This window comes from Spinacia oleracea, chromosome 3 (genome assembly GCF_020520425.1).
Source record: "Spinacia oleracea cultivar Varoflay chromosome 3, BTI_SOV_V1, whole genome shotgun sequence".
Taxonomy (NCBI): Eukaryota; Viridiplantae; Streptophyta; class Magnoliopsida; order Caryophyllales; family Amaranthaceae; genus Spinacia; species Spinacia oleracea.
The window spans coordinates 153,293,740-153,317,512 of NC_079489.1; the positions used below are offsets into that span (position 1 = coordinate 153,293,740).

The window sequence follows — 23,773 nt, forward strand, 5'->3', positions numbered from 1 at the left end:
TTGTTCGTATCGGAAATGAATTCCAGAACCGGGAATTTAATCGGAAGCGCATCGTACGAATAAGCATCGGACGAAGCCTGCCGGACGAAGGCCCAGCACGAAGCCGGGCCCTCACCCAGCACGAAGCCGAGCCATCGCCCAGCAATCCAGCGCGCCACAAACGCCCCAAGCCAAGGCAGCGCCCAGGCCCACCGCAAGGCAGGCCCAGCGCGCGCCAAGGCCACGGCAGCGTGTGGGGCTCGTGGCGTGGGCTGCGAGCTCACAAGCCGCGCGCGCATAGGCGCTCCTCGTGGGCTGCCGTGCGTGTGTGTGTTTTTGTGTTCGTACACGAATCCTAAAGCTATTAGGATTTGATATATGATTAAATTCCTAATCCCAAAAGGATAAATTAATTAAGTCAGAGTCCTACTAGGATTCTAGTTTAATTAATTAGTATCCTAATAGGATTCCAGTTCCTTTTCCATACCTCTATAAATAAGTGCCTAGGGTCATTATTTACAGATACAATTGAAGTATTCAAAAGGTAAGTTTTTGAAAGAAAGATTCAGCCATACACTTGCACTAACCTAGCCGAAAATCCTAGTACCTTAAGGGCGATTCTAGTTGGTCAATCTTGAGGCGGATCCGGACGTACTGTGGACTATCTACGGAGGGACGACACTTGGATTCCTAAAGACTTGTTCTTGTTCGGTTCGGGCGCAGCTAGGGAGGGCACGCAACAAAGTGTATGCACCTAAACTATGCTAAATGATTATGTGTAAATAATATGCTTTCCTGGCTTTATGGTTTTTCCGCATGATTTATGTTTTGTCATATGAATCATAACCTAACATTTTTAAGATAAGAAGAAAAGACCTACTAAAAGTCTAAAACAGTACATATTACAGATTAGTAAGTCTAACTATGTAAGGGCATTAGGGCAATAGCAATAGATAAATTTCAATAAGGTTTGTTTTCATGCCACATCATCATTTACAAACCTTGAATGTAATAAACCTTCTACCAACAATAGATAAACCTATAAAAAAAATTATCGTTAGGACCCAAAATTATTCTATCTTACTTAAAACAAAACAAAATTAAAATTAAAATATTTTGCATACACGGCCAAGACAAACCACTTACACTTCAGTAACCTTTGATTTTATAACTTTTCCAACAATAGTGAGGTTTGTTTACAAACCTCTAAAATTCAACACAAACATTTTGACAAACCTCTTATTGATATTTCCCTTAGCAATAAGTGTTTACTATTGCTGAGTGAAGTTACAATCAAGAGGTTTGTTGGTTCAATAAGAGGTTTGTACCAATTGTCTGTTGGTTCAGTGGTGATTGGAGCTAAACTTCGTAGGGAGAACTCGTGTTCGATCCCCCGCAACAATAATTGGGAGGGGACTGGAACCTATCCACCCAGAACTCGCCCCAAATCCGGATTAGCCCTATGGGTGAACCGGGTACTAACACCAAAAAAAAACAATCAAGAGGTTTGTAAAGACAAACCTTGTTGCAACTATTATTTCTTTAGATTGTTTATTCTTTCTATTAATTATTTAATGTCTAAAGTTGATTGTTTTAATTATGATGTATATTGATTGTGGGTTCCATAGACAAACATTTGTCTATTGTTGTTGTTGAAAGGTTTGTTAAATGAGAGGTTTGTGTAATGATAATGTGACATATGAATAAACCTCTTCAAGGTCTGTTCTATTGCTATTGCCTTAAGTTTATACTAAAGTCATTCTCGAACATTTTACAATTGATGAGGCTAGACCCTATGCCCTCTAAGTCACATAATGAGTTTTCCACTAACTCCAAATTAGTTTCAATTTGTGTATTTTGTGGGTGAGTTTAGTGCAACGAAGTTCGAAAGAGCATGGAAAAACAAAATGAACCGACAAGTCCCATTACCAAATACAATACTACAATTTCTTTGGGCCTTCCCCACTATCCTCTTTGAGTCTCTTCCAAGTTCTAAGCCAAAATCCCTTCAATTGTGAAATCCTTTCACACATTTCCTTACCCACTTACAAAACAGTTGCTCATTTGCTCCATTACCATTAGCATGGTAGGCCCATCAACCACATCAACTACGTGGTCCGATCAATGTTGAGGTTTCACCAAAGTTTTTTTCATATTTTTTTATTAAAAGAAGAAAGAAAATGCAGGCGAAATAGCTGAAATCATTCTTTTAAATGAAAACTAAGATTAAAGAGTATAATTGAACGCATACTCTCGCATCACCTAAACCCCAATCTCAGTTTAAAAACTAGATTTATAGATTTGTTTAAAAAAATTAGTAATGGTGCTTTCTCTTTTCCTTTTAAAAAAAAATACAAAGTAAGTTTTAGCTCATATAAGTTCAGATAAGTTCAATCAGTTACAATCAGGACTATAAAATTTTCAATCGGATTTGATAAGGTTGTGTTCTTTGTCCTTTATTCTTATTGATTATTACTTATTCTAGTTAAAATCATACCATATAAGAAAAATTTAAGACTAAAATAAATAAATAGACCATAAGAAGTAAAAATAATCACTGGAAACCTGCAGACCAGATCAAAAAAAAAAATATATGATCATTGTTGGAAATTCTCATTGGGAAACACAAAGGAAAAAAGGGTGAGTGAAAATTCAAGAGTCCCACATTGGAAAAACTCTTCATATTCCTCTTGTTTATTAATTGGGGAATGAGTGTAACTCTTGTTTAAGAAAGTGTGAGAATGGTATGGGTGGACACATCACACACGCGCGCGCGCGCCGGGCCGGCCGCGGGCCGCGGGCCGCGGGCCGCGGGCCGCGGGCCGTGGGCCTTGGGAATGCGGTTCGCGGGCGTGGGGTGGGTTTTGTGGGTCAACCCTATTCTTTTTGGTAACTGGACCGTTTTGCTTAAGTCATTGTTACGGGAATCTGTATTGATTACGTAACCGTTGGATTAATTACCATTAATTACGTCCGTTACTACATTCAATGTCTCTGAAACACATTCTTACTCTCACACAAAAAATTGCTCTCGGTTTTGGGCATACGTTCTGACTCCATCCGGCTTTGTGAGTGCACACAACGTCGGAGTTGCGCTAATCCTGGAGGGCGACCGCATTCTGTTCTACTGCACCGGGAGGTAGCGCGGAATCGTCTTTTAGGACAGTGGGTGTCCACGACGCAACAATTGTTCTTCGTTCAGTTCATCGAATCAGATAAGTTTGTTCTAATTTTCGCTTTAATCGCAACAATCATAAGTTAGAGAAATCAAACATAACTTGATCTATGAAGAGAACAAATCCTAATTTACTTTCTTTCAACCAGGTCAGTGGCGGACCTTGAACGGTTTTACGAGGGGGGCCGGTAGAAAAAATTAAGCAATATACTATGTAATTATACAATTATAAACAAATTTTAGGAAGGGCCGTAACTAAAAATACACTACAAAATTTTCCGGCCGGGGGGGCCAGGCCCACCCCAGCCACACCCAAGATCCGCCCCTGAACCAGGTTTAATAGATTTCAATCATACTTGTTTATTTAAGTGCATCACTTGCCTAAGTTGCATGTGTGTTTCTCTTTAAAGCATCAAATCTATATTTGTTAACTTTCTACCATAGTTTTTATTTCTCTTTTCATAAATCCTCAATCAAAATAGTTTATCGCCTCTCTCTCTCTGGATTCCAACTTAAATAACTAAAAAAAATACATATCTCACATGTTATCACTATTATGGTCTTCGTTGTTATTTTTCTTTAATAAATAAATTATCTAATTGTCCACTTGCAACCATTTAATAAGAATTTTACATGAGCCTCCTAAAACTATGTGCCCATACAAGTAGATATATTTTAAGAAAAACAGAAAGAGTATTCGTTAAATTCAAGCAACTTTCACGTGTTGAGTGGTAAAAGGTTAGAATCAACAATGATATCAAAACGATATGTGTATAGATCAATTTGTGAATGATTATTTTTTCCTTATATTTGATACAAGGAGTCAATATACGAACCAAATCCACCCCTTATATTTCAAAACCCCATCCGTTGGAAGTTTGGAGTATAGTTCTGTTTTTTTTTTAATATCGTCAAACAAATACACATAGGCCCTGTTCGGTGATATTAGCGCGTAGTGGTTAGCGGTTGAGTAGCGGATAGCGGGTATAGCGCGTCTCCTGTGAGATCAGTCACACCATCAACTTGATTGTGTGACGAGCGCGAAACCAATAGCGTACCTCCCCTAAAACTACAAAAAAAAAAAAAAAAAAAAGTAACAGATCTAAACTATAGAAGTAACATACATAAACTAAAAAAGTACCTCATCTAAAATTATATATAAAAAAAAGTAACATGTCTAAACTATAGAAGTAACATACCTAAACTAAAAATGTACCTCCCCTAAAACTATTCCGTATAAAAAAAAGTAACATGTCTAAACTATAGAAGTAACATACCTAAACTAAAAAAGTACCTCATCTAAAATTATAAAAAAAAGTAACATGTCTAAACTATAGAAGTAATATATAAACTAAAAAGGTACCTCCCCTAAAACTAATCCGTATAAAAAAAAGTAACATGTCTAAACTATAGAAGTAACATATATACCTAAACTAAAAAGGTACCTCCTCTAAAACTACTCCGTATAAAAAATAAGTAACATACCTAAACTAAAAACAATACCTCCTCTAAAATTATTAAAAAAAAATAACATGTCTAAACTATAGAAGTAATATACCTAAACTAAGAAGGTATCTCCCCTAAAACTACTTCGTATAAAAAAAGTAACATGTATAAACTATAGAAGTAACATACCTAAACTAAAAAAAGTACTTCCTCTAAAATTATAAAAAAAAGTAAAATATCTAAACTATAGAAGCAACATACCTAAACTAAGAAGGTATCTCCCCTAAAACTACTCCGTATAAAAAATGTAACATGTATAAACTATAGAAGTAACATACCTAAACTAAAAAAAGTACCTCCTCTAAAATTATAAAAAAAAAAGTAATATGTCTAAACTATAGAAGTAACATACCTAAATTCACAAGTGTGAACTGGTCTCACCATCAGTTGATGGTGAGGACAGTCTCATATAAGAATTTTGGTAGCGGGTAAAGTAGCGGGTAGCGGTGAATAGTAGCGGGTAACGGTTAGTTGTCAAAATAGCGGGTAACTAATATGAGTGTTTAGTAAAAGTAGCGGTTGATATTGTAAAACAAAATAAAGACTAAAATATTGTTTAAAACTTTACTATAAAATTGTCAAACACTACCCGCTACCTTAAAAGCTACTAATTTTAACGTTTGACATAAGCTATCCAATCGCTGTCTAAACCGCTACCTTGCCAATTTTACAAGCAGCATCTTAAATAGGTTAAAACGTTACCCGCTATTTCAAAAGCTACCACCGAACACGCCCATAATATGCACTTAGACCACCTAAACTCATACCTTACTGCTAACCCTAACTCTATCCCCTTTACATGACCGTAAGTCAAGACAGTCCATATGCACTAATCACAATGCCCTGTATATTTGGTCCCTAAGCCTAAACCAAACCCTAAGGCCCAAGTACGAATAAACATTTTCTTGTCGGTAAGTGATGGACCCCACTTTTAACATTAAAAATCTCAAACAATCACAAACACTACCACGTGTTCATATACTCAGCCCAACGTGTCAAACGCAGAGGGCACGTGGCAAAATGTAGAGTATTTTATCGGGTCAGCTTATTCCGGCAACTTTTACCCGCCTTTTAAATATGGCACAACCCGATTAAGAAACCTTTTAAAACTCGATCGATAAAAAAACGAAACACAAGAAAGGAAAGGAAAGGAAAGGGAATGAATCACGCAATTAAATTGGGTCGATTAAGCTTACAATCTCCAATTTTGTGTTCATCTTCTGGTTTATCTTCAGTAACTGGGAAAAAAGGAGTTGGAAGTGTGAGATTTGTTCAAGTTAATAGTAGTGGTAACGACGATCCTAATAAACAGTCTAATTTCCGCAACATGGACAACAACACCAACAAAAAAGATGAACAACAGGACAACAATTTGTTAGTATTCTCTTTTTCATCTTGTGTTTTCCATAATTTTTTAAAACTAATTTGCGTTCTTGTTCTTAATTCTTATGTGGAGTGTTCTATTTAAAGACTGAAGTTATAGTCATAATATTGCAAATTTAATTATATATTCGGGTGTATCTAACATGTTTGTATGTTGCCCGATTCATATCATACGTCACACTAAGATTTTTAGTTTTTTTTTGCTTAGAGAGAGCACTAAGGGCTAGTGTCGGAGCTATGGGTCCTAATGAACTTATTAGGAATTGAACCAAAGACTAAGTATTATATACAATAACTCAATAAAACCTTAACTACTACTCCCTCTGTATCTATTTAAGGGATACACTTGGTCGGCCATATCTATTAAGAAAAAGAATTGAATGAAATAAAATAATGAATAGATATTATAATAAGTATAACGAGTGGGGATCCTACCATTTTAGGGGTGTCTTGGTCTGACATAGGTATTAAGAAAAAGAATTAATGAAATAAAGTAATGGATAGATATTTTAATAAGTAAAATAAGGGGGGATCATGCCATTTTAGGAATTTAAGGGGTAATAAGATGGTGGGACATATGATATATTAGATAGATTGTTTAATTAGATGATGAGGTTGATAAATTATTAAAAATGGCAATTGTATCTCTTATATAAATACGGTCGGAAAATGCAAGTGTATTTCTTAAATAAATACGGAGGGAGTATTTTAACTTTCTCTTTGTTTATAATAAGGAAATTAATTATACTGTATTCTGAACATTTGGGGCTCTGATCCATTGCTCACCTTGCACACCTTTAAAATCGGCCCTGCTAAGGGCAAGGCGATTAGTGATAAATGACGTAGATGAGATTTGATTCTAGGTTTTAGGTATCACTTTTTAAGATTTTACTAACTAAGTTAGTTGATATTCATAAACTTAGATGTAAGATTTTACTAACTAAATTAGTTGATATTCATATACTTAGATATATACTTAGATGTAAGATTTTACTAAGTTAGTTGATATCCATATACTGATATACTTAGATGTAGTATTTGATTTGGCATAAAAGTATAAAATGTACTAGTGAACTGATTTTTAATGGAAAATATTTTTAAAGGAAACGCAAGTGTAAGAGAAAACGGGGAAGGTAAATAGAGCAATTTCAGTGGTGAAAGAAAGATTTGTGAAAAAAAAGACTTGTTCAACAAAAATGGTAACTTATTATTGATACATCAATAATATAGTCGTTGTTAAAACCTTGTAGCTATTTTGGACAGGCACCTTAAATAAATGGTAGTTTAAATAAATAAATTATTTAAATTAAATATTATAGAGAGCTCTAAGATATTGTAGTCAATTAATGTTAAAATTTGTAATTTACATCAATTGTAGCTAGAAATTTGATGTGATAAATTTAATCATATTATCTTGTAGTTCGACATTGGAGGTGCTTTTAAAGATTGAGGGAGGTAAAATAAAAAATGAAGTAGGGTGGAATTTTTTTTTTTTTCCCAAGGCTTTGTCTGTACTTCGAAAATATTTTCTTTGAAACAATTCTCACATAAAGGATTTTTCCTTTGAAATTTTTATACAAGAAATAATTACCAAGAAAAAGAACAAAGAAGTGAAAACGAGATAGAGGAAAGGGATTACAGTAGAAAACATGGTATTTTTTGTTTTTAGGAATATTATTTTTCACCCTTGACAAAACACGGAAAATGGAAAATTATTTTGTGGAAAGATTCTCCCGTCAAAATAAATGGAGTTCAAATGAAAAAAGTTTTTTTTTTTCCCTTCTATGAGCGAATTATAGATAATTAAGCAAAACTATTGAAAGAGGGAAATTATTTGCCATGAAACATTTTACATCAAATTAAACGGAATTTTAATATAAGTTGGGCATGTTAATGTGTGACTCTAAAAAATTAAAAATTAATAATTTTATGATGTTGAAATTAGGTTATTTATTAATTTGCATTCACTTTCTTTAACGTTTTATATCAAATCAAACGGAACCTTAATACAAGTTGTACAAGTCGTGTCGGTCAACACGTGACCCTTAAAATATATAAAGAAAGTAAAAAGTAGAGGTCGTACATATTAACGTAAACAATTTTAAAATGTCGTTGAAATTAGGTTAGTTATGGCCTTCATTTTCTTCTCTTTTCCGACAAAAGGAATAATAAACTATAAAGGAATAGGATTCGGATATGATATCTATCTTATACAGGTCCTAGGTCTTTGATTTAACCACTAGGCCAAGAGGTTTAATATCTCATTGGCCCTCATTAGTTTTCTTTACTTTCTCATTTCCTCAAATGTGTGGCCAGAAAGCTGTGTCATAACCATTAAGAATGAAGGAAGTTTGTTTAATTTATATTTTGATATATTTTGATAGAAATTTGAGGACGCACGCGGAAATTTTGATGGATCTCAATTATATAACAAAATTGCATTTTTATCATTGATTACATTAATAAGAAATATGATATATATCGTATACACGTCCTAGGTCCTTAACTTAACCACTAGGCCAAGAGGTCTATTATCTCATTGACCCTCATTAGTTGTCTTTACTTTCTAATTTCCTCAAATCTGTGGTCATAAAGGTGTGTCATAACCGTTAACAATCGAAGGAAGTTTTGTTTAATTTATATTTTGATGTAGTTTGATAGAAATTTGAGGACGCACGCGGAAGTTTTGACGGACCTTAGTTTTGACGGACAATATTTGTTTTGGTAGAACACTTACCCCTCATATCTTGTTTTGTGGGATCTCTCTTGATTAGCTCACCCCTCAATTTATGCACATACAACATATTTATAGTTGTTGTATCCTGATTTTTAGATATTTCTACACTTGTTATTTTATCTAGATTTTTCTTACTAGATTTTTCTTAGGATGATTCTAGACATTGATTTTCTAAGGTTATTCTAGATTATAATTTACAATCATATTTCTAGATGATCTACATTAATATTCACTACTAGATTTTTATAATCATATTATCTTAAATTTTTCTAAATTAATATTTCAACATACTTTGTATAAGATTTTTATAATCATATTACCTTAAATTTTTCTAAATTAATATTTCAACATACTTTGTATAAGAAATGTTTGTAGTGTAGTGTGGTAAAACAAATTGGTTATCATGGGGTAATATTTCACAAACTTTTCAGAAAGGTCGATCTACGATAATTTATTGTGTGGCGGCTATAAGAGGAAGGTTATCTACATTTGTCCTGTTCGTAAAGTTACCCTTATTGATTTTATTAGTTTCCTTTATTGTAGTTATAAGTTCCCTTAGCTCAAATGGTAGAGCAACATACAATATTGTACAAATGTGAGTTCAAGCCCCACAAGCCTACTACCTATATTACACTTGTGTATTGACACTTGTGTATTGATGTATTATAATTGTTGGTGTTGTATTGGTCATAGCTATAACTTGTAATAAGCATATCACTCTTGATTATGGTTACTTCATTATTTATTGTTAGGGTCACTTTTTAATTGGTTATGGTCACATTTATCATTGAGTAAGGTAATTTTAGTCCTTGAATAAGGTCACTTATATTTTCGATCGGGATCACTTTTATGTTTGGTCTGGGTCACTTTTTACCTTGAACGAGTTATATTTTTCATTTTTTATGCGCTAGGTTGGATGTACAATAAAATACTGTAGATCGGGGGCACACAAAAGTTTTTGGTAATATTTTTGTTTAAACGGGCTTAATTTGGAGTAGGAACGTGATGAAGGAGTCCTTTGGTGAAGGATATTCAACAAGGAGTGACGACGAAGGGTTCGGTGGCATTTACGGAGGCAACGATGAGGGCAATGCCGAGATGAAAGTCGTGCAAGATCCCGGTAAGTATTTTAGTACATAAAATTAAATCAGAATTTTCCAATCGTTACATTAATTTTGAGGGAATTAAATTGAACTAAAAGGATTTATTGTTTTGTTGTATTATGTGAACCTAAAATGATCAGCTCACCATGACAACGACCAAGGGAGCGAGGTGAAGGAGAAAGAGAAATCACGTAACCAAAAGTGATCTGACAAACACATATACTTTATGAGAAATAATTTTGGCACACCAGAAAGTGATTAAAGTTAATATGAGACTCATGAAATTGGCCGAACTTTATAAGTGTCAACAACAACACTAAGGTGGTGTGTGAAGATCAGTTTGTTTTTTCATCATCGACTTTCGATTTGGCGTTCAAGATAAATAATGTTGTTTTATACTCATTATTATATGCTCTACAGTAATGAGTTTATGACGTGGATCTCATCTTCTCAACAAGTTTGAATACGTATTCGTTTTGTATTTTTGTCCTCATTAAACAATAAGTTAATGATCAAAGTCGGAAGTTCAAATTTAGGTAGTCTAGTTTAGTGTCTGTATGATACTTGTACCGACTTTTATTTTGATGTTTATACATAGACTTTTGTAGTTGTGTTTGCTTGGGAAATGTTTTACCAATGTTTTTGTTGAGATTCTAGGTTGTCCTAAAGATGGTGGTAGGTCGGGCCAGGTTGGGCTTCTTGTCGAGCCCACGGGCCGTAGGTCTAACCGGGTTGGGTCCACGCCAGACCCACGTTGTTTCGTGCCTTGCAGTGCCAGGCAGGAAAGTTGAAGGTCCCAGGCCCGGCCCTAGCCCACGTGCTTTGGTGCCGGGCCAGGCCGTCGTGCCTGAGGCTAATTTGACTAAATTTAATGTGCTTTGTCGTGCCGGGTCGAGTCGTGTCGTGCTTTTTCTAAAAAGTTAAGGCCCAGGTCCGGCCCATGTCCCACGACTTCGTGTCCGTGCCAGACCGTGCTTTTCTCGTGTTCGTGTCGGGCTTTTTTTGTGTCGGGTCGGGTAGGCTTTGGGCCGGGCCGGTGCACATCCATTTTTAGGTTGTCCACATGTGAGTTGTCTCACATTGGAAAAAAGGAAGAGAAAATACCACCTTATAAGCTTGTGGAGTCACTTAAGCTATTGCTAATTGGTTTTAGTGTGCAACATCCATTTGGCTTATAAGTGAATCGAACTCTCTTTCTCCTTCTCCTTCTCCTTATTAGGTTGCCCATGTCCATTTTGTATTTTTTCGAAATTAAATAGTTTTCTCTTTGAAGATGTTATATTTGAAATAAACGGAGTGTTTATACGCAACTTTTAGAATGATGTAGTTGCTCAATTTGTATAACTTTTAATACGGAGTAACGCGTATGGAGTACAAGTGTACAAAACTAGCAAGAAAACTTCCGAAAACTTCGAAGCTGGACTTGAACTTGTGTACTCGCTCTTGTGCTCTTTAAAATGGCTTACCTTAGGAGTTAGGATGTTAGTATGTTACACAATGACACAAATGAAGCCAACTACATGACTACATGAGATTCGGTCAGGAGTTGTAATCTCTTCATTATTTTTCTTATTTTTCTAATTTTAGTTCGACTTTATTTTCTCTTCCAAACCATAATTTACGCAGCAATCCCATAATGTTATCTATATGAGTGTTGTCTAACCTTGGAGAAAGAAAAGAGAAGAAAAAATTTCAACTCATAAACTTGAGGAATCCCTCCCACTATAGACTGAAAATTTTCAACTTATAAATGTCAGTTGGTTTTTAGTGTGAAATGTCCATTTGGTTTACAAATAGAAATCTCTCTTTCTTATTAGGTTGTCTAGACGAATCTGTTTTTTTTTTTTTTGGTGCGAATGAGCCACTAGGGCAATATAAATTACAAATGGGGGCGGGGGGATTCGAACCTGAGACCTATTGTACACAGACCCTCAATCTTAACCACTAGGCCAAGACATCATTGGTCTAGATGAATCTGTCTAGACGAATCTGTACTATTACTAGAACTTCAAATCATCTCGTCACATGTCGTATCCTATATAACGATGACATGACGCATCGTCATCTATGATTTGACAACTTGGTCATAGAATTTTCTTAATCATGAAAAATCGGTATTTAAAAGTTTCGATCTTATCAGGGGCGGAAGTAGGGAGGTTTGTGGGGGGGGGGGGGTATGTGAACATTAAATATGCAATACAATAGCACATGTCTAGTATAGCTCAATTGGTTATTTTCCTTAAAAACTAGCTAGCTCCCTAAAGGTGCAGGGTTTGAATCTCAACTCCCTCAATTTGTATAATTTATTTTCTTAGTTTATGTTTGTTTTTCATTGTTATAAAAATTATATACTTCATCCGTTCCACATATATCTTTAGTAAAATATATGTACAAAATATGTAATCATGTATGATCTTATTAGATTCGTATCCATATATACTTTCTAAATATCATTCTTTATAATCTTTGCTTATACATAGCTCAAGAGATAACGAGTCAAAGTCGTATTTTGGAAAGCGTGAAGTCAACATGGTGTAATATTTCCGGAATAGATGAAGTATTAAAATTTGCCCCCCCTCCCCATGTATAATTTCTGGTTCCGCCCCTGGATCTTATAACTATTTGTTAGTCACATTTTTAACCACTATGCTACAACTCATTTTGTTGTTTCTTATACGTACGTCCAAAACTACATTAAAGCAATAAAATTAGAAAAGTGATATGAATTATTTTTTAATATTCTCACATCACTAATAATTTTACGTGCTTACATGATAAAAGTTAATAAAGCATACTCAAAGCAATATACTAAATTAGACTCAAAACGAATTATATAATAATCTAATTGATCAATTCTTCTACTATCCAGGGCATCGCTCGTGGCACTAACTGGTTTACAGTTTTTGAAACTTAATGTGATATCAGATGAGGATAGATCTTTAAATTGTCTTTAAAAAAAAGTCTGCTCTGCCGGTGGGTTGGAGAATTAAACCTAGCGTTTTGATTGATCAACCTTTTTCGAAAATTACAAATGTTTATTTTCACGTTCTCTGAAATTTAATCGTACTCGATGTTTTTAGGTTAACTACTTCCTCCGTTCCATAAATATCGCACCATCATTCGAATTCGAATCCCTAATTTGTTAGGTAAAAATGGAGTTGTTTCCTATGAACTTCAGTATTAGTAATTTAGTGTATGATGGAGTGTGGATTGAGCTTCACCAACATAATTAAGTAATTATCAATGATGTCTTGACCTAGTGGTTAAGACTGAGGGCTCGTGTATAACAGGTCTCAGGGGAAAATGATAAATCCAAGGAAGAATTTTACTTCTTCTAAGGAAATCACATTAAAAAAATATGAATTTGCTTGGAAGAAGTAAAATTTTTCTTGGATTTTTCACTTTCTGGTCTCAAGTTCAAAATCTCTACCTTATTTGTAATTTAAATTACCTATATGACTCATACATACCGAAAAAAAAGTAATTAAATAATTCCACTTTCTTTGCTCTAAAACATAACTCATTTTAAAATAGCGAAACGCATAAATTAACATGGGAGTTTCCAGGAGCAAGGCCAGCTGTGGCACATGGGCCACATGGGCCCGGGACAAGCGGCAATCGTTATCCATTGCTACAATGGATGCCTTTTTACGGAGAAATGTTTAACGTAGTGGATAATTTTGGTCCAATTCACAAGACTATTTGTAAAGTTTATACACAAATTCTTATTTACAATGGGTGTACAATAAATATTGTACACCAGAGTAAAAGTTAACTCAAAATGCCTAAAAGTTAAGCATATATATGTTAAAGTCATCTATTTTTTGGTGATAATTTTTTTTATTTTAGTAAAACTTATTTCTTCAAAATCACTAATAATGTATAAAATTAATCATCTAACCCTTTAAAATATTTATCTATCAACTTTTCTTACTAATATAAAAGTTAATCAAAACTAGATTAAAGTTACAAAAAAATGGGTAAAAGTTATCTTGGTGTACAATAAATTTATTGTACACCTTGTGCTCGCAAGACCTTTTGAAATTTATAAGGGCCAAGGAAGGTCCTCTATTTTGTTTTTTTTTTTTTTTTAAATGAGCCACAAGGGCGGGAATGAGAATCGATCCCATAATCATTTAGAATTGGAATGAAATCTCTAACCAACTAAGCTATCCATCACTCTTAAAAAAGGTACTCTGTAGTGGTGTAAAAGATGTGGACATGTGATTGCGTAATTTTTTTCAAACATTAAAAATAGTAGTTTTAAAGGTATTAGATATCACTTGATAAAACTCCAATGAAGTTTTTAATCGATATACTTCTTCCATTTTACAAATATCGGATTATGTTGACTTTTACAATATTTACTATTTTGCTCTCTTTCATAATGTATATAAAAAAAATATGCAACCATGTAGGATCTTATTGGATTCCAATTGCTATATACGGAGTACTTCTAAACATTAATGTTTTATAATTTTTGCTTATGCATAATTCAAAAGATAAAGAGTCAAAGTCATGTGTTGGAGAGCGTGAAGTCAACATGATACAATATTTAAAGAACAGGAGAAGTATATGACTTTTATCGAATTTTATAATCCCAATCATTATTTTTACCGAACACTCATACTAGATTACCAACTAGTTATAAGCTACTTTGACAAACAAGTGTTATATGTTACTCCCTCCGTCCCAAAATTATAGTCCTGTTTCTAATTTTGGCTATCAAATTCCCCACTTTCTCATGTATTATATTAATTAAAAATTCATTGAAAACCCTACCAATATACTATATTTTATTTTCCTATGTACTTTATTTTTTTTCACATGTACTTTGTTCTCTTTCACATGTGCTTTATTCCACTTTTCTATGCAACTCAATCATCATTTATACTTTATTCCACTTTTTCATGTACTATATTACTTTTTTCTTAAATACCGTATTTATGATCAAACGAGACTATAATTTTGAGACGGAGTGAGTATAAATCACCGCCACCCGCTACTTAATCGTTAAACATTACTTAGCTGAATTAGACCTAACTATAAAAATGAAAGAAAATCGGTGTGATTAAACTCAAATTATGAATTATAATTCCCGTTTGCTTTACGTTGAAACAATTAGAAAATACTACAAGTAATTAATAAAACAAAGGACATGTGGATGTGGACAATTCTTGCGGTTGATGCATCAATAATCAATCTTCCCACCCACCGAAAATAACACGCGCGGAGTACTTTCTATTTGTACTCCAAGTTTTCCCCATTTTTCCAAGTAACACTCGATCTCATTTTTCTCTCTCTAAATTATCGGCCATTAATTATGATGATAATGAGGGACATTGCTGCTGCATTCCTGGTGGTGTTCTTGGCTGTGGCAACCCCTGTTTTCGCCAATGATCCTGATATGCTCCAAGATGTTTGTGTTGCTGATTCTACATCTGGTACGTGTCATTCTCTCTCCTGTTCATTTTCATTTCGATTTCGATTTCGATTTCATTTCGATTTCGAATCAGCTTATAATTGTAGTACTACCTTCGTTTCATAATGATCTTTACGGTAATTATAATTTACACAAATATTAAGAAAAAGATTGAGAATGTGGAAAAATACTAGTGAATAAGCAAATTTGCTAAAAATGACATTTTATAACTCAAATTTTGCGAGAAAAATTGGGTGTGGTTAACAAAATAAAGCCACGCGTGCTTATTACGTGCAAGTCAATGGCCGGAAAAGATCAGTCAATGCCGGGAACTTACTTTTGGTTGTCTTTCGCATATAAAAAAGTACATTAAGGTGTGATTTCACAAAAAAAAATTATATAAGGTCATTTCTCGCAAAAAAATTACATTAAGGTGTGATTTCACAAAAAAATAAGTTATATGAGATCATTTCTCGTAAAATTTGGGTTATAAAAGATCATTTTTAGTAAATTTGCCGAGTGAATATAATAAATATCTATAAAGTAAGCACATGCGTTTAAGAGAAAATGAGTGGAAAATGTAAATATGGTGGGGTAAAAGAGGTAAGAAAATAAAATTTCATGTCCAGAAGTAGTTTAAAGAACGATTTAAAGAATATTATGAAACAGATTAAAGCAAAAGTGTAGAGATCATTTTGCAGAGGTAGTAGTTAACAATTCATTGAATACATATGATTTACGCATACCCTTAATCAATCTCAATGCATTCATTTTAATTAGTTATAGTTAACAATATTATATTATATATAGTCAATATAACACTTTTTGTTACTTGTAATGTACTGCAATCGTAACAGTTTTCTTACAAAATACTTTCTTATATCTTACTCTTACACAAGGTTTATGCATCGAGTCGCATTAGCAACGCAAGTTGGTGGGGTTGGTGGGAAAACTCGACCTGTGATTTAAGTCACAAACCGTTGAGCCCTATCAGAGTATCAATTGCGTTATGTTTGGTTTGACTTAAACGTTGATCTGCATTGATAAAAGTCATACATAAAACAATGGTTAAAATAAATTACTCCCCTTAACAATTCACTTCAAATTACCGGGAAAATATGATATGTGGAATTGTGGAAATGATAGCATTCACCGAAAAACCAAACTAATGTCCAAAGATTAATGAATCACTTCGTAATTTCGTATCCTATGCTATGGAGTATGGACTATGCAATAATAAGCTCGATCCATTAATTGGTTATTGTTAGCCCAATTTATTAATTGAACACCGGCCCACCGTACAGTTCTGTTTGCACATCTAGGTACTAGGAGAGTAGGAGACTAGGAGGGAGGGCGGCGTGTCCCATATCAGATATGTATTTACAAAAACATATCACCTCACTAAACGACAAAATAGAGCTAAGACAAGCATTAAAACAGGTGTTATTTTTCAAAGAACATATGCCATTTTTCAAAAACAGATGCTATTTTGGTAAAATTGATGCCATTTTTCAAAAACATGTGCCGTTTTTCAAAAACGGATGTCATTTTCCAAAAAGTTTGAGTTTGTCCTTTAGCGGTTGTCTTTAGCCTATATTTTCGTTTAGTGGGGTGATAAGTTTTTGTAAAAACATATCTAAGATGGATTTATACTTCCTTGACTAGGAGGTGCTTCAAAGCAAAAGCATTGTCTTGTTAGTTGAACTTAGTAGGAAGGACCGCGTGTTCGATCCCCCGCAACAACAATTGGGAGGGACGAGAACCTATCTACCCAGAACTCGTCCCGAATTTAGATTAGCCTTAAGTGTGAACCGTTTGCTAACACACAAAAAAAATTTGTCTTGTTAGTTAATTACTTATTGTATGTACCTAAACTCCTAAAGATATAATGTGTACGCAGGGCGTATCCAATGGTGTTTTTGCTCATTTGAAAATTTTAAAATAAGCCAAAAAAATTGCTTATTTAGGTACAAAATTATTCGGAAAGGAGATAAATTTTGTAGTACTCAAGCTTATTGTTATGAAAAGTTCATGGAAAAAAAGGAATGATTATGGAATATGAAGGTGAAAATGATGGATTGGACTTAATTTGGAATTGTCAACGACGACATCCCTCTTGTAACGTATCTTGTTCATGTACTCTAGCTTTACCACAAATAATTTTTAAGGTGACTTGTTATTTAAAATAGAAAACACACATCAACTGATTTAATGTAGTACAAGCAGCGTGTTAGATAAAAGCTCTATTCTTTTCACCATATTTCTACTTATTTCAGCAAAAATAAGTTCATAAAAGATATGTTTAGGAAAATAAGTGTTGGTCAACTATAATTAATAACTAAAATAATTTTTGATAAGTTCAGATATTTTCAGATAATTTCAAATAAGTTCAGATAAGATAAGTTCACAAAAAATATATGAAAATCATGTGAATAGAACGCACGCACCCTTAGTAAAGTAATCACAAAAAATATATGAAAATCATGTGAATAGAACGCACGCACCCTTAATAAAGTAATATTAAAGTATTTTTATTTTTATTTGGGAGCTAGCATGTTATTAGTACTTAACAAAGTGATCACAAATTGATGAATTCCAAAATTTCAGGAGTAAAGGTGAATGGATTTGCATGCAAGAACGCAGCAAACATAACAGCAGAAGACTTCTATTTTGCTGGACTATCCAAACCCGGTATGACAAACAACACCATGGGAGCCCTAGTAACCGGAGCCAACGTTGAAAAGATACCGGGCCTTAACACACTCGGAGTATCCATGGGCCGTATTGACTTCGCCCCGGGTGGGCTTAACCCTCCCCACACACATCCACGGGCCACGGAAATGGTCTTTGTATTGTACGGAGAATTGGACGTGGGTTTCATAACAACTTCAAACAAGCTCATTTCTAAACACATTAAAGTTGGTGAAACCTTTGTTTTTCCAAGAGGGTTAGTCCATTTTCAGAAGAATAATGGTAAGATACCAGCAGCTGTAGTTACTGCCTTTAACAGTCAGTTGCCCGGGACCCAATCGATCGCCGCCACGTTGTTTGCCTCGACCCCACCTGTGCCAGATCATGTTTTAACTATGGCTTTCCAAGTTGGGACTAAGCAAGTACAGAAGATTAGGGCTAAACTTGCCCCTAAGAAGTAATTAATAAATAATTAGCATTTTATAATATTTTTGTGTGGTTCGGGTTATGGTTATTCAATCATGTGTATGTACTGACTAATAAAAAGGAGAACTGAATTTGGCACACCAAAAAGTGATTGACACTCACTGTGAGAGCATAGTTTTTCGGCTCTAATCACATAGTGGTGTGCCTAAAATCAGTATTCAATAAAAAGGTTTTTAATTCTTATATATGGTTATCATGATCAAGTTTCTAATACAGTGTTGAATAAGAAATTGGAAATTAATTGCACTAGAGGAAAAAACATCATAAGTTGCCCTTAAAATATGCTTATAAGTTGCCCTTCATAAGTGCCACCTATGGGGGGGTCACTTTTGTAAAATTATCAAAAGTTGCCCTTAACAAGGGCAACTTATAAGCTTCACATGAGTTGCTCTTGTTGCAAACAAGGGCAACTTTTGAGTTTTTTTTTTTTTAAAAAAATCTGCAATATAATTTCTGATTTTGCAATATAAAATTCTGCATTATAATTTATAGAATACTGTTTCATCAAACATCAGCTTGACATTCCTCAAAAATGATATAAATTTCAAAATTTCGATAATATTACCGAATTAATTCAAATGTAATTAATTAAATCAATAAATAACAAAATAATGTAAGAGTCCCGGATAAATACAAGCCTGCTCTATTTATTACACTGAGGGTAGTTCACAATCGTTGAAGTAAGTATCTCACTTGTCTCGAACTTCATCCAACTCCTCTTTGTTAAAGGGCCCCTCCCTTGGAGTTTTGAAAACCTTTAAAAGAACAACGTACAATATGCAAACCAATAAATTAAATTAAGTTTCATATGCGAAAACAAAAATTATATTGGTCGCGAAAACAACTTTCTGAGTGTACTAAGATTCATTTCAAGTTCTTTATGCACATTTAAGGCTTATTTGGCTCGATATATATCATACTTGGCTAAAAATGTCATTTTCGATCCCAAATATCAACAAATGAACCTAAGGACACTTTCTAAATCTTTTTCATGATCATATGATTAGTTATATGCTTATAAGATTCATTTCAAGTTCGTTATTCACGCATATGAGTCATTTGGGTCGATATAGGTCATTTATGGCCAAAAATGGGATTTTTGAACCCAACTACCAACAAACGAACCTCTTTCCACATTCTAACCCTTTTTCATGATTTATATGATTAGTCAGATGATTATAAGACTCATTTAAAGTTCATTATGCACGCCTATTGGTCATTTGTGTCGATATAGGTCATTTATGGCCAAAAATGGCATTTTCGATCCCAACTACCAACAAACGAACTTATATCCACATTCTAAACCTTTTTCATGATTTAGAGGATTAGTTATATGATTATAAGACTCATTTCAAGTTCGTTATGCACGCCTATGTGTTTCCCTGTGTATAATGAACACAAAGATCATCTGGAGTATAATCAAAGATAATTTCCAGGAGTTCAATGTCGGCATTGCAAACAGAAGAAAAAATGCAGAAAATGTCCATATTCCAACATCATGTGTGAGAAACAAACCATTTTCAAAGAACTAAAATGAATAAAGGTCGACTCTTGAACAATAAATTTACATTTCACCAGCAAAGCCTCGGGATTTCCTTCGTTCCAGCAGGCAGCAGCATGTCATTTTTCATGAGCTAAATCTAATCTAACAAATGAACCAAATGGAAACGCTAAGGATTAACCTCAGTAACAAAAAGATCACACAATAAAGAATTTGCTACAAAACTTATTTCAACTTAAGGATATAAGACTAACAGCTATTCAGCTTAAGAAACAGGTTACCTCATGCTATCCTTCAACTGTAATTTCTTCGTGGCATTCGACTATTCAAAATACGGCCAAGGGTAGCCAATGCATCTTGAAATTTACGAATTTTCATAAAACCCATCAGTTCCAAATGCCGTGAAAATCAAACATCAAGTAGCAACCACAATAAATCAAACAATTCAGATTTAAGCATTAATAAATTATCCTGGAAAAGTTGCAGATTAAGATTGAATTACCGTAGAGAAAACGCCATCAAGCCAATTCCCAAAACCTCCATTTCTGGACAATCAGCTTCCCTTCCTGCTACTCCACATTAGTCCCGGTGACGGACCCGTCAAAAGTACTACCGCCTTACCCTTCACCATAAACGCAGTAATGTCAAAAATGCTACTCCACATCAGTAATGTCTTTTATTAATTAAAGAACAAGGTCAAACAAAGGATATAGCAAAAATTAACAAAAAACCATGAAGAATACACATAAAGAGTGGCACAGAAAGAATACACACATAAAGAATGGCACGAAAGAAAAGGGTGGGGGGGGGGGGGGGGGAAGCAACAGAACCTTTAAGATGAACCAAACATATATGTATCTGTTATGTTGTTGAAGGCCAGATTGACCACCTTCAAATTCTTAAGTCCTGTAAAGCAGTAATCAAGATTTCAAGCTTAAGGGGTAACATAAAAATGCAGCAACATATAGAGAAAATTAGATAGCAGTTCCATTTTCAATTTAGAGAGCTCAATAGCACTAACCAAAGAGCTTATCAAAACCATGATCAGATAGGCCACATCTGCTAAGGTTCAAATATGACAGAGCCACAAGAGCTGCATCAACGCAAATAAAAATCGCTTCAGACTATGGTATTTCTTGGGTAAATGATTTACCATAGAATCTGAAATAATAAATGTTTAATATAATATGATAGCCCAAGACTTCCCCTTCTATAAATAAAACAAATAGCAAATCTCAATAAAAAAAAATTATAAGATGTAGAGAACTTATTTCTTTACCCTTCCCATCTCATCACTGTTGAAGTGTAAGCCTCTAGGATTCACAGATAGTAGCCATGAGGCCCATGATTATGCTAACCCCAATATATATGCTTAAACTAGGTAGAAGTTAGAAGGTTGGATGCCATAAATAGTGTTGTCATGACTCATAAAGACACTGTGTCGGAGGAACAGGGAAGAACTAATAGTCCAAAAGCAACAAATATCACTATGCCAACAGTTCTGACAACATACTATTTCTCGGGTACCACTGGAGGAAATTAATCTTGAGTTACACTAACAAGATAATGAGGAATTCAACCAATCAACAACAAATGTAAATTCAACGTTCAAATCGAGCAATAATTGTTGAATGTGTGATCTCACTCAAGAACTCAAAACCACCTAGTCACGTGCAAATCGTGCGTGTTCCTAGAAAAAGCCTCTAGGTATCGACCCTATTTTTCTAGTTTCAATACTTCACAATCGAGAACTCTGATGGAAATGAGCTAGGGTTATCAGAGGAGAAACACCAAAACAAGGTGATAATGGGTCAAACATTACTGGTCTCTGCACTTGATCTGAAAGTTCTTGTTTAGTTCTCAGCTCCATCAAAATTTTCTTGAAACGACATTCTTAACTACCAACATAAGTTAATTTTTGATTGTTAATTAACTTATACTCCTACTTGATGCAAATAAGCAAGTTGGGTGATTCCATGTTGTTCAAAATTTCGGATTATCCGACAAGAAGAAACACCTACTATGTTAAACATGTTAAAGTAATGTCTATATCTTGATATTGTGTACAAAATAAATCATCACAAGCAAGTAAAAAAGAAGAAGAAAAAAAACACATTAAGCTTCTAATCCCTAATACTAAACTAGTACTCACCCCGAGCTCGTTGCATTATTGTATTTGCTACTTTAGTAGCTCCTAATCAGGATTCCTTGATCTCCTTTAAGAGCTTTTCCTGTAGTTATTGCTCACATCCTCTAGAAGCAGCAAGCTCCTACCCCAACAAACAGAAACAAGATAGCAATTCACATTGAAAAATCAAAAGAAATCCAAATTATTGAAACTTACAATTCTCTAAGCGAGAGAAATTTAAGGAAAACTAAAAGAGGAATCAATAATAATTTAGACCCAAATCTGACAGGTACTCGTATATATTAGCGAAATTCCCCATATTACCCAAATTTAACTTCCAACAAATCAAACTTTGAGCGAAAATAAGTTCCCAGAGTAATTTAAATTGAAAACTTACCTCATACAAGTTGATATTCTGAATAATATTTAGGGAGAGATTGAAGAATGTGTTTTATCAGCACCAATATCACTTCCTGTAAATATAACAAAGAAGAATTCAGATCAGATGACAAACTTCAGAGCAATTCAAAATGAAAAATAAAAAAGAAACTGCCAACAAATTATCAGCAAAATTCGATTAAGATCAATTTAAAGTGCAAACAATTATTAAAATTGCAATTGATACTCGAAAAAGCAAATCTTGAGAGAAATTCATACCGAAATTTTACCAAAGAGATTCATATGGGAAAACTCATACAAGCACCACATTGTAACAAAACTGAATAACATCAGCAAATTAAGCAAAACTCAAAAAAATCTATCTAAATAACATCAAAAACAAAAAATCAAACCCTAAAATGACCCGAATTAGTTTAACATAGGTTTTTCCCCATTTCATGAAGAAGGATTTCCTCAGTTGTAGATTTTTATTTTAAATTGCATTTTGTAAATTAACAGAACCAACTAAATTTTCATCAAATTAACAACTAAAACGAAGAACAATAAATCACCAACAATTCAACAATTAAATAAGCGAATCTTCTTAGGTATTCAACGAGTTACATAAACCTTAAAAATTGAAACGGGTTTTCAATTTTCACTTTCGAAATCCCACCAACAAAGTGCGAGACCGTCGATGAAAATCGATTCTTGAAGCAGTAGCAACAATGGCAGCAGTTGAGGAAAGCAAAGGCGACGGACTGAAGAAATTGGAATATCTCTCCCTCGTTTCAAAGGTATGCTCCGAACTTGAAACTCATAGTCGGAGTCGGCGACAAAGTACTCGCCGAATTCATCACTGACCTCAGCCATAAGTGCGAGACAGTCGATGAATTCGACGCCGATTTGAAGAAAAACGGTGCAGAAGAAGAGTAGTGCGCGAGAGCAGCAAGAACAAAGGGGAGCACGAGCACCAGTAACAAAGGGGAAGCAGCGAGAAAACTCAAAAGATGCGCTTCCCAGGAATTAGGAGGGAAGAGTTTTATTTATTTATTTTTGTTTTAATTTTTGTCACTCAAAGGATGCCCTTGTTAAATAAGGGCAACTTTTAACTAGCCACTTTTGATGTTTTTTCCTCTAGTCTTGGGACATTACATCTTACTTCTGTTCCTTGAAGCTTTACTCATTTAATTTACTATTCATGTGGTTAAAGTTTGAAAAATTTAACCAATCCTCAGTAGCTATTAAAGAAGGATTTTTTCTATCAGTTGTTACTTTGTTAGA

The 23,773-nt window shown here is 34.1% G+C and overlaps 2 protein-coding genes and 1 long non-coding RNA gene across 3 annotated transcripts; 2 read left to right on the forward strand and 1 right to left on the reverse strand.

Moving 5' to 3' along the window:
- Positions 1-5,757: 5,757 nt before the first annotated feature.
- Positions 5,758-10,492, forward strand: LOC110788625 (uncharacterized). The gene is made up of 3 exons (XM_021993258.2): positions 5,758-6,034; positions 9,779-9,900; positions 10,024-10,492. Exons 1-3 carry the CDS (start codon positions 5,820-5,822, stop codon positions 10,086-10,088), a joined length of 402 nt encoding a protein of 133 aa, XP_021848950.1. The 5' UTR covers positions 5,758-5,819; the 3' UTR covers positions 10,089-10,492.
- Positions 10,493-15,113: 4,621 nt separating this feature from the next.
- LOC110788662 (germin-like protein subfamily 2 member 4) lies at positions 15,114-18,667 on the forward strand. Its single transcript, XM_021993307.2, has 2 exons — positions 15,114-15,327; positions 17,913-18,667. The coding sequence occupies exons 1-2, from the start codon at positions 15,207-15,209 to the stop codon at positions 18,455-18,457; spliced, it is 666 nt and encodes a 221-aa protein (XP_021848999.1). The 5' UTR covers positions 15,114-15,206; the 3' UTR covers positions 18,458-18,667.
- Positions 18,668-18,981: 314 nt separating this feature from the next.
- On the reverse strand, positions 18,982-23,557 carry LOC110788624 (uncharacterized). Its single transcript, XR_002533417.2, has 8 exons — positions 23,120-23,557; positions 22,509-22,584; positions 22,136-22,253; positions 21,005-21,076; positions 20,814-20,889; positions 20,486-20,605; positions 20,265-20,339; positions 18,982-19,237 (listed from the first exon to the last, which is right to left on the reverse strand). It is a non-coding gene; the product is annotated as an uncharacterized lncRNA (long non-coding RNA).
- Positions 23,558-23,773: the final 216 nt, after the last annotated feature.